A 12,444-nucleotide genomic window follows, 5' to 3' on the forward strand; every position below is an offset into this window, starting at 1 on the left:
CAGTCGGTGTTGCTGTGCTTTTTACCCTTTGAGCTTAAGGACGCTCTTCTATGGAAACGCAAGTCACCTGATCGCAGTTCTTTTTCCCAAATTGGCCAAATACTGTTAACTTAGTGGGGTTCGAAAAGAAAATTGAAATTGCGTGCCATGCGTTATTTCCTGATGAAAGTTATAAGTAAAAAGAACAATTTTTTCCTGTGTACTTGTTTAATCTTAATACAATACTGGACCCACTTGGGTTTAATCAAGTTCCAAATATTTCGAGAAATAGTTGTCTATTGCGGAAACCATTGTTACTTTAAATTGTATTTCAAATAACATAACATAATATTAAAAATGACTTACATGTATCTGCCAAATTGAATAAGTTTCCTAACATGATTTTTGTCCTGTAATTCTTGCATCTGTTATCCCTTTAGGGATTCAGTGCTGAAGATATGTTTTTGTTTTAACCACCACCAATTGTGGTTAAAATAAAAAAAAAAGTATCTCCAGCACTGAATCTTAAAGGGATTATTGCATCTGGAGATTGGCTAAACTCTCCAGGCAAGGAGTGTCTGTTCTAAGTCCATTTTTTTTCAAGACGTGTCTACACTGAAGACAGAATATTGAAATATTGAATAATGTGATAATTTATTTATACCAATAAATGGGCTGGTTCACTCCAGTTTAAGTCAAAAACCAGAATACTCCGGTTCCATGATATGTTTGTTGTTCCCGTAACCAGAGCGGGCTTTAATTGAGACATTTGACTTCCGCTATTTTGTAAAAAAAATATTATAGAAGTTGATTATATTAAAGCATAATTTTGATATTCATAATATTGGTAAGTTGTGTAAGAAGGCATCTCAGGATCAGCTAAATATACTAAAACGCTTTGGTCCAGTTTTAAATAGTCTCACAAAACTCACCGTAAGTCACACTTTTTGGGCTCTTTGTCAGATTCATGATGCATCTTATCAAAGAAATGAGATTGAAACACAAATTTATGGGTTTAAATTCGAAGTTTCTTAAGTTTGGGTTTTGGGAGAAATTTGACCTGCTTAATCGTGTTGATGACACAGGTATTTGAGGACATGTCCCTCTTGGTGTGTATCCCCTTTTTTTTCTGACAGACTTTTCACATATTTTTTGGCTTTTTCCCTTTTTCTATACAATATGGGTCAATACAATGCACATCTAGTTACCGATGTATCGGCAGGTCCCTACATGTACATTTTTTTTTGTATATCAGAGCCTCTGGGGCACTCATATAGGGACCTGTCCTCACGTATCTGTGGTTTGCGGGACAAATAAATATGATTAAATCGTGTAAGTTCGCACGTATGACCATTTTCGATACTTTTACTCTATTAATTAAATGATTCTTGTGAAAATAGTACAGTAAGGTCAAGAGTCCAGCTCTAGAAACTAAATGACCAAGTTTGACTAGGTGAGCGATAAAGTTTGCCAGTACAGGTATGATAACACAGTTTATTCGTAGTGCATTTATGACAAAATTAGGAAGAAACACACTATATTCGTATACAACGAAAAGTCTTGGGGGAATTAAGTGTGATCCCTTACCTTTTAGATCGGCTTGTTCAGAAACTCAAATAAATACTTCATTTGTGTAAAGCTCATCAATTTTTTAGTCTAACTGCAAAGTTTTACGGAAATTTGTTTAAAAAAAAAAAGATTTATGCAAATTTTATATCCATGGTGTACATGTATGTTGTGACTTCAACTTTGTGCAGATTGGATAAAGAAGTGTCCTCTAAATGGCCTCAATTCAAATATTTGAAGATTTACTCTGTCGTTTTTTTTTTCTTTATTTCCATTGCATCGCATGTTTCTGAAGTACAAAACACCAGCTAGTCAGGTTTCCATCTGATTTAAGACAAAAATATGTGTTTTAATACATGATACTGCAGTATTAGAGCATTTTCACTTAGTACAGGTGTACATATATAAAAACTCATTGTTAGAAGCTAAAAGTAAATGAATGAACCCAAACTTGCTTCTGAAGTGCTCCAGACACATTAAATGTACTTTAAAAATAACAGAGGCTGTCTTTTAGGTTAAACTATCAGATGATGTAATTTAAATCAATCCAAGACCAGGGCTGTTAAATTGCGAGTTTTGGCAAATATGATATTTATACTCAGATTTCATCCCTACAGCCAAAAAAAATAGTGAACAGATATTTTAAAATGCATTTTTTGATGCTTATGTGGTACATGTGAACTCAACTGGATTTTTCTTTTTCATATCAGGTCAGGTTTTGTTCTACTTTGAGGCTCTTTATTGTAAGACCGGCTCCAAAATAACTGTTTTTTTGTCAACTTGGTAGGGGCTTAAGTGGCATATTTATCCAAAATATATGTAAAAGAATGGGAAATCATGCTTTTTTTACATTTTCAAGACATTTCTCTATCAAATTTGTTTTCAGAATTGCAGACCAATGCAGTACAGAGTTGTGCATGTATTACAAGAGGTTGCAACAACTGACAAAAACTGTTATTTTACCAAATGACCTTTCCCATCAAAAACAAGTTCTAAATGTTCAAATTGTTACCTATACCCTTTCCACTGATTATGAATGGTGTTTATTTGCTGTTATTATGACACTGTGTGTGCAGAAACTCATAATGAGACAATAATTAGCTCATTTGCCCAATTTTACCATGATGCCATAAGCAATTAAGAGATTTACATTGAAAATTCCATAGAAACCCATTTAGATATGGACAAAATGAAAATATTTTTTTTTTTGTTTTTAGCCACATTTCAATTTTATTCCGTTAATTCTCAGAAATAACCCCCCAAAACATATGTCCTAAATTTTGACTTTGTTCCACAGGACCAAATAAAAATTTTCACATGAAATTACAGAATGAAAAAAAAATCCCTTGTACATGTATATTTGATCCTTGCCCCACATATCTGTTGCAAATACTATTAAAGATGTAAAGTTCAGGACAGCAAAAAACATTGGAAGAAACACACTAAAAAAAAACCTCTATTCTGATTCAACTTTTTGGAGGATTTTTTAAAGTACACAAGCCTTTATGTTGTTTGGTCAGCTCTGAAATTAAGAAAATACATGAATTTCTTTTTTATTTTATGAAAAAATCAATAAAACATGCAATCATAAAGAGTCATCTTGAATAAACTGTACATGTACTGCAGAATTACCTCCCTTTACAGTATAAATTTAATTTTCTGATTTTTGAGGTATTTGCTATAATATCTTAACTTATTTTTGTTGAAATCAGTTTTCTATGTATTTTATTACCTTTTGCTGTAAGAAAATTGTATTTAGAAGGGATTTTTGACTCTCCTTGGATTTATGCCTCTGAAAATGTCATTAATCAGGGGCGGATCCAGGATTTGAGTTTAAGGGGGTGGGCATTAATTGAATTTAATGTCGTGCAAAGCTAGGCAAAACAAATTATGGAGTGAAACTTCTGGTGAAAATGTTCAGTAAATAAGATCTATTTTTGGTGCAAATTTCAGAAAAATGTGTTTATTTTTTATGGATTGGTATCCCCTGAGTTGAATATGGCAATAATTTCAATACTGAACAGATTAGTGATTCAGTCTGTTTGTCACACGTTAGGTTTGGAGGTAGCTGTTATATCTTGGGTTGATTAGTAAAGTGTATATAGTGATCTCATGTCTGTCTGTCTGTCACACATTAGTTTTGGCAGTGTTTGTTTACCTCTACTTGATAGTCAAGTGAATGTAGTGATGTCATGTTAGTCTTGTCTGTCTGTTAGGTTTTTAGATATTTTGTATACTTGTGGTAAATTAGTCAAGTGTATAAAATGATTTCATGTCAGTCTGTCTTTAGCATGTTAGGTTTGAAACTAGTTTTTTTATACCTCTGGTAAATTAGTCAAGTGTTTAAAGTGATCTCGTGTCTGTCTGTCTGTACCTTGATAGGTTTTGAGGTAGTTTTTCATACCTCTAGTAACTTAGTTAAGTAAATAAAGTGATGTCATGTCAGTCTGTCTGTCTGTCTGTTAGGTTTTTAGGTATTTTATATACCTGTGGTAAATTAGTCAAGTGTATAAAGTGATCTCTTGTCTGGCTGTCTGTAGCATATTAGGTTTTGAGCTAGTTTTTTATACCTCTGGTAAATTAGTCAAGTGTATTAAGTGATCTTGTGTCTGTCTGTCTGTAGCATGTTGATTTGAAGGTAGTTTTCTTATACCTCTGGTAAATTAGCCAGGTGTATAAAGTGTCAGTCTGTCTGTCTGTCTGTCAGTTAGGTTTTTATTTTAGGTATTTTATATACCTGTGGTAAATTAGTCAAGTGTATAAAGTGATCTTGTATCTGTCTGTCTGTAGCATGTTATGTTTGGAGCTAGTTATTTTATACCTCTGGTAAATTAGTTAAGTGTATTAAGTGATCTCGTGTCTGTCTGTAGCATGTTAGGTTTGGAGGTAGTTTTTTTATACTTCTGGTAAATAAGTCAAGTGTATTAAGTGATCTCCTTTCTGTCTCTCTGTCTGTCTGTCTGTAGCATGTTAGGTTTGGTGGTAGGTATTTTATACTTCTGGTAAATTAGTCAAGTGTATTAAGTGATCTCATGTCTGTCTGTCTGTCTGTCTGTCTGTCAGTCTGTTAGGTTTTTAGGTATTTTATATACCTGTGGTAAATTAGTCAAGTGTATAAAGTAACCTTTTGTCTGGCTGTCTGGAGCATATTGGGTTTGGAGCTAGTTTTTTATACTTCTGGTAAATTAGTCAAGTGTATTAAGTGATCTCGTGTCTGTCTGTCTGTAGCATGTTGATTTGGAGGTAGTTTTTTTTTACCTCTTGTAAATTAGCCAGGTGTATATATTGATGTCATGTCAGTCTGTCTGTAGCTTTATTGGTTTGGAGGTAGTTTTTTGTTCTACCTCTGGTAAATTAGTCAGGTGTATAAAGTGATGTCATGTCAGTCTGTTTGTCTGTTAGGTTTTTGGGTATTTTCTATATATATGTGGTAAATTAGTCAAGTGTATAAAGTGATCTCTTGTCTGTTGGTCTGTCTGTAGTATGTTAGGCTTGTAGGTAGTTTTTATACCTCTGGTTACTTAGTCAAGTGTATAAAGTGGTCAAGGTGTCAGTCTAACTGTCTGATTAGTATAGCCTGAAGTGTATATAGTGATTTCATGTCTGTCTGTCTGTCTGTCTGTCTGTATCATGTTTGCTTGGGATGTAGTTTTTATATACCTCTGATTAATTAGTCAAGTGTATAACGTTGTCAAGGTGCCAGTCTAACTGTTTGATTAGTCAAGCCTAAAGTTTACATGTATATTGTGGTTTCATGTCTGTCTGTTACGTGTTAGGTTGGAGGTAGTTTATTAACCTCAGGTTAATTAGTCAAGTGTATAAAGTGGTCTGGGTATCAGTCTTTCTGTCTGTTAGGACAGGTTTGGTTTAAAAATAAAATCCATGAGATAAATAGTTGCATATTTTGTGCTTGTAAGTACAACATTTTTTTCGGTTCTATTTTCAGGTCTGGTGTCTCTCCAGTGGCATAGAAGTATGTGTCGGAAGAAATTGTCTGCTTTCATCTCAATTGTTCCATGTTCATCTTGACTGAGTAAATATCATCTTCCAGTACTATGTACTTGGGGCTGTTTGAGATGATGGCATTTCATCATCATCTATGGATTCAGCAACTGAGGACCTACCACAAATATTTTTTGCCTTCATCTTGGAGAATGGATTTAGACTCTCATTTGTACAAACCAGCCTGACTTCTTGAGTGCTCCAGAATGTATCTAGACCCTTCCTTTCTACTAACTACCCTGACCCTCTTTTTGGGTGGAGTATAACCAGTTGGGATCATCATGATAAACTTCTGATGTTCAACTATCTTTTTTATCAGAGTAAATTGAAGGTGATTTATGCTCTCCAGATTTGTAGGGTTTATGCTATTTGATATGAAAATTGACATTTTAATCCACGTTTTACACAAAAACTGTGTTATTTACTAACTGTTACTGTCTGTATCATCAAAACTTTCAGCTGTTGGTCCAAACAGTCAATTGCAGTAATTGTTTTATAAGAATGCAACTTAAATTCTCAGACTTTTCACTAACCCGAATCAATTTTTACTAGCCTCAGGTTTTGGGCAAATGAGGAAAAGCACAGACTGAACTAACAAAGGAAAGTCACTATATTTATTTATCTATGTATGTTTTTTTGTATGAATTACATACTGTGAAACTTGTCTAAACCTACATCCTTCAAATTTAAATTGGCTCCTCTAAGACTTGTATAGGTTGTTGGTTTTCTAAGGTTCCAAAATCTACATTTACACTGATATAAAAATCTTCAACAAAGTGTCTGATTTAGACAGAATTCACTTTATCAAATATCTAAATTTTGAGCTGCGCTTTTTGTTTCAAATCAAGTTTTTAATTATTTTTTTGATTATCTCCCTCAGACCAATATTTTTTAGCTTCTCTTTAATTTTATTTTTTATCAGATTGTTATTTGAGGCTTTACATTACAAGCCAATGTAAAGTGAAGTCCCACACAATATCCAGTTGAGGCAGCACTGACCATATTTTACTGAAAGGAGGAAGGAGGGGATGGGGGGCTGAAATTAATAATTTGGAGAATGAAAATCAAAATCCACCACAAAAAATGTTTTTACTAATGCACCCCAATTTTTAATATTGCCTTTGTTATCAGCCTGAGATATTGGTATCGGTGAGTTATAAGGTACCATTTCAATCAAGGGTTGATCGCAAGGGCAATCAGAGGTCCTCAGCTTTTCTACTTACAAACCTCAGAGGCACTAGCTCCTCGCTTCACCCCAAAATTATTGAGAGTTATTGTGTATTAATTTCTGGTGATATATAACCAAAATTTTCAGCGCCTCCCGGTGGATAGTCGTATATGACTACAACTCTGGAATTATTTTTTATTTTTAACTCGTTATAAAATCAAACCACCCTACTTTGTAGGAAGCTGGCATCATATGAAGATGTACATGAAGAAATATGGTTACTGTCAGGGAGACTACAAAGGGAGATAATCCAAATCGAGTATGTTTCATGTTTATAAATCATAAGTGCATCTTCTCTAACAATGAAAGGGATTTTGATGAAACTTTATAGAAAGGTTTGCAACCTTTATAGAAAGGTTTGCAACATGTTTAGATGTGCATGAAGTAATATAATTACTGCCAAGGGGAGATAATTGAACTCAAGTGCTGCAATAATAAAATCTCAGAAGGGCAACTCCTCCTAAACCGCCTGACTGATTTTGATAAAACTTCATAGGAAAGTAAGGCATTATATATAAACGTGCATGCAGGAATAAGGTTACAATCAGGGGACTGCAAAATGAGAAAGTTGGGGGAGTCTGGCTTGGTTTGTTATCAAAAAAATAAGTTTATTCCAAATTTATGCCAAAATTTTGTTCTCCGTCATACGATTAAAAAATATGATTCAATATTGCCACCATCCCTAAACAATGTGAGTTATAATTCAAATAAGACTTTTAACTCCGGCTGTTGCTGAAAAAATAAATTATTTTTGCATGTGGGCAATCCAAGCCTTTCTTTTGAGATGGGGTATGCCACCTTGATGTACAATTTGTAAGATCCATTCATCTTTACTCAAGCTATTATCTGCAAAACAGGAAAAGATTTGTTTCTGGCCCCTCATTCACAATCAGTTCAAGTTAAAAACCCCAAAATCAATACTGGACTTTCATTTGTGATTTAATTTCCTTAAGGTCTATATACTTATACTCAAGTCATCAACATGAAATATCTACGACGACAGTGACGAAACTGACGACAGAGTGACACCATTATAGGACTGCAGATTTGTTTTAACCTATCTGGATCCACACCTGTTAGAATCTTAATATGTTTTTTGTTTGTTCATTTCTGTAATTTGTATAAATTTTGTGAATGCTTTATTTATGGTGTCAGTGGGAAGAGATTGACTGATTGATTTATTTACTGATTGATAACAGTTAATTATCTGTGTGAAAGCCAAGCAGAGATAATGTGGCATCATACCAAAATAGAGGTATAATTAAGTAATTGTCATATCGACTTTAAAACTTAAATTTCTTTTGCACTAAAATTACTTACAAAAAATTAAGTGGTAAATGTTGTTATAATATTGTAATAAAGTCTACAAAAACAAAACAAAAAAATCAAATAAAAAAAAACAATAAAAAATAAAACAACTACATGTAAGTCCCCAAAATGATAAAATCTTGATTAAAAGTTTTGTTTGTTACAATCATCAACTCCTACTAATGATGACTGATGGATAGCATTGACATGGTTTGGAGGCAAAATGGATTGTCTCCCTTAGAACTACAATGTCCATTACAATGTACTTAAAAATTACTTACATGTAGAATTTAAATTAATGGATTGTATCTCTTTTTGAACTTAATATATAAGTGTAAGTTTTTGTAAGAATCAGGCAAAATGGTTGTAAAAACCCCACCAATCTGACAATTTAATTTATGCTAGGATACTTTCTCTATATCATACCATAATTTGATCTTTGCATCTCTGGATTTGTCCAGAAATTTTTTCAAGAGAATGTTAGAAAAATGAAATTTTTGACAGAATTTGCTGCCCTTGAATTCTTCATTTTATGTGCATTTCAATGTGATTATACCTCGTGTTATCAAAATGATATGAAAAATTTTTACTTTTTTTCTTTGAATTTAGAGCAAATACATGTAGTCAAATTACACTAGCAAAACTGTTGGTTTTTTCATACCATGGTTCAACAACTGCCAAATTCTTACAGAGACTGACACTCATTACATACATTGCATAATTCTAAGAGAGATATCTCAATAATAAAAATAACAATTCTTTACATGTACTAAAAAAAAACCTGTAAGCAAACCTCACTTGGTGATATCCTCCTGCCGCTTTCCTACCCAAAAAACCATATACATCTAGGATACCCCTTCAATGATTAAACAATTCAGATGCAAAAACTAAATATGAGATTCAAAATAATATCAAGTAATGAATAATCTGCGGAAGTAACATCAAATTCAATTCAGCGATATCATAGAAGTTGCAGATTAGGAAAGCCCTTCTCCCCCACCACTTATCCAGATAAATTTCGCATCAGGTAACCCCAAACGTCATTCAGTTAGGAAAAAAAATAGGAAATGCACAATGGCATCATAATACATGTATAAAGAATATGTGAAAGTTCCATTAAATTCCATTCAGGGGTTTCAGGGGAGTTGAAGGACGAACAAACACCATGATCACTAAACACCTGTACTGTACTTGTATCTACAGCTTTTCAAGATATGTGGACAGCTGAAGACACAATGGATTATACATGTACATATGAAAAAACCTTAGATAGCTACATGTAAGTTCAACATATATATAAATAAATTCTCACTAGACATTGTTCATCAAAAAAAAAAATATTGGCTGAGCACATAATAGAAGACTCCATGAATTGTTAAAGTCTCTAGAAAATATCCAATGTTTAAAATGTCCATGTTGACTGCGTCCTTATGATGCATTCATATTCCACAGGCTATATTGAAATGTGTCACAACTTCTAAATAGAAGGTTTGTCGTTGATCATGTTAATATCCACATCGATCATGATCAATCATGATGGCCTCGTCCACATTGAAAAATCCAAATTCACCAAGTGTTTAAAATCCACTTCCACTGAGCCTTGTTCTTCTTGATAAATTAACATTGTCTTAGTCTATCATGAGAAAAATTCCAAATCATTCAACCATTAAAATACATGTACATGTACAATGTAATTTGAAATGGCAAGGCCTTAAAAAGTGTTACTACCGGTAGAAAAATACTAACTAGGTGTATTCATCACAGTAAAAAGCTTCACCGGCCTTGTTCATCATTTCACTTGAGTTTTCCTATTAAATTAACCTTCATTAGATCTGAACTAATTTAAGATAATTATAAAATTTAAGTGTTAACCTAAGGCCAAAAAATGTATGTTTACAGTCATCCAATCGACCATCATTTTATTGCTGTGACCCTAACTTTTTTATTGGCAATTTTCTGAAATTCTGGAAATTCTTTTCCGTCACCGGTACTGGTATTTATCGTGTTAAACAACAATGGTGGCCTCCAGTGCCAGCACTGTCAGCAATTGTACACCCCCCCCCCCAAAAAAAAAAAAAACAAAAACAAAAACAAAAACAAAACAAAATAAACATGTGACGGTAAACACACATACTTTCATTTTGGCCTAAGCACAGTGGCAGATTCAGGGAATTGGGCCCCGCCCCTCCCCCCATTTGAATGAAATTTCTAATTTCTATATTTGGGCTTCAATGAGCAAATACTAGCCAAAATCACAATGGGAACCCCCCCCCCCAATCCCCCATTTCATAATTTATCTATCCCATTTTGCAAGTACATGAACATGACATAACAGAAAACAATACACACATACTTATATTTACAAGTGACAAAAAAGATAAACAAATAATGTAAATAATTCCACGTGAACATGACATGTACATGTATGTATTGAAGTAATTTACATGTACATAATATATAATATAATATAATATAATATAATATAATAATATATAATAATTTCCAAACAATCATTCATTATACTAAATAAACAAATTTTGTATAATTTTTAAAAGATTTTAATCAAGTTAATTATTACATTTATGTGAATAAAAAAGTAAAAAGTTCTGTTATTAAAGATTATTAACTAAGTCAGTAAATTAAAACATGTTTGTGACAAAAACTTCTTACAAAAAAAAAAGAAAAATTTCTGATATTGTTATTAAAGATTTCTGATAAATTAAATCATTATAAATTAAACATATTTTATTTACCTTTAAATCTGAATTTGTTTATGTCACACAGAGTTTTTATTCCAAAAATTGTGTCGTCTGCTGTGATGTTTTTATTCATTTCTATGTCTGTATTATCCATGGCTCCTTTTTCAGATAATTTGTGTAAGATTTCTTCTGATTCTTGAACTTCTCTCTCTATTTGTTTTGTTGCAATGAATGTTTCGAAATTTGATGCATGGTTCTTAATGAGTTCTTCCTGTTCCAATAATTCACCAAGTTTTCTTTTATTTGATTCCAGGATTTTTCTGGTGGCTTTGATTTCATTTATATTTTCATTTACAACTGACTCTAACTCTGATAGTGTTTTGTTTTCTAGTTTCTTAATTTGATCAATAAGACTTTGTGTTCTTTTTTTCACCTCTGTTGATAGTTTTTCCTTCTTTTTCTGTAGTTTTTTCACATTTTCTTCCCTATCAATGATTGCATTCAAGACAGCTTGATGAGTTGTCATTATATTTGTCCATAAATCTTCAAAAACTGCTGATGATTTTACATTGTGGATCACATCATCTATGTGTAAAGTTTCTTCACATTTTTTATGAGATTCCAGCAAACATTTATGACAGATAGCACAATCATGAGACCTACAGTAAAATTGATATTTTTGTTTGTGTTCTTTGCAGTCGAGTTGAATTTTGTGGATAAAAGATGGTAATTTTAGGTAATCTTCATAAGGTATGGTGCTGTGGTCCCTGATTGCTTTTCGTACTCTGTGGTGCTCACTACATGTTGAACAGAGGGATTCCTCACATTGTGGACCCATACTTCAGGAGTGCTGGTCTTTTCTAGTAACAGACAGAAGCTGCAGCTTTCAGATGTCATAATTCTGTAATATAAACAGAGAATTAGATATTTAGATTAATACTCAAGGAGAAAACTCTAAAACGTCAGTTTCACAGATTTGAGTTTTAATAACTTTCGAACGAGTTTAGACCTTATAAAACTAATTCTTAATGATGGCCCTAAATTATATATAAAAATCGTAGGTCTTAAAAAAAGTTTTGAAATTAACAGTCTGTGTGTGACAAATCATTGTATTAATATTAACTTACAGACATGAACCGTAGTCAGGGATACAAGTTAGCGGGGGTCCCAGACCTGTCAGATTGACGCAATCGGTCTGTCAACGATGGGTGCTCTCAGGTCTCACTAATTAGAGACAAGAGGTGACAAGAAAAGTATAAAAAAAAATAGGAAACGCGACAAGAAGCAGTGAAATAGAAGTTCATTTTTTTTTCATTAAAAGGAGAGAGAAAAAAAAACATCAATATCGATAAAAGTATGACAGTTGAATAAAATATTTCAACAAAAAAAAATGGAATGGTAAATAGGTTGTTTGAATTTTTTTTTTCAATAGATAAAAGTACCAGGGACATTTTTTTTAATTAAAAAAAATAATAGAAAAAAAAATGATAAATTGAATAAGGCAACAGTCTTTACCATATAGATTTCCAACATATCTGACAGAAACCTAAATTTGACACTTACTCCTACATAAATCAACAACTTCCAAAATGTCTGTCTCATCGACAACTGACCCAAAATTTGGCCTTTTTCTCTTTAGTCAAAAACTTCCTAAATTTCTGT

General features: G+C 32.7%; 1 protein-coding gene across 8 annotated transcripts in view; it reads right to left on the reverse strand.

Moving 5' to 3' along the window:
- Positions 1 to 7,940: 7,940 nt before the first annotated feature.
- Positions 7,941 to 12,444, reverse strand: part of LOC148600619 (uncharacterized) — a 30,217-nt gene continuing 25,713 nt past the window's right edge. For 7 of the 8 annotated variants that reach the window (XM_088557377.1, XM_088557379.1, XM_088557381.1 and 4 more), the window contains exons 3-4: positions 10,837 to 11,683; positions 7,941 to 9,716 (exon numbers count right to left, since the gene is read on the reverse strand). In XM_088557377.1, coding sequence (XP_088413503.1) covers positions 9,712 to 9,716; positions 10,837 to 11,620 — 789 coding nt within the window. In that variant the 5' untranslated portion in view covers positions 11,621 to 11,683 and the 3' untranslated portion in view covers positions 7,941 to 9,711. Of the gene's footprint in view, positions 9,717 to 10,836; positions 11,684 to 11,909; positions 12,012 to 12,444 lie in introns of those variants that run through there. The other variant, XM_088557382.1, reaches the window with a different exon arrangement.

This window comes from Perna viridis, chromosome 13 (genome assembly GCF_037379345.1).
Source record: "Perna viridis isolate PV_CMFRI_1.1 ecotype Kerala chromosome 13, ASM3737934v1, whole genome shotgun sequence".
Classification (NCBI taxonomy): Eukaryota; Metazoa; Mollusca; class Bivalvia; order Mytilida; family Mytilidae; genus Perna; species Perna viridis.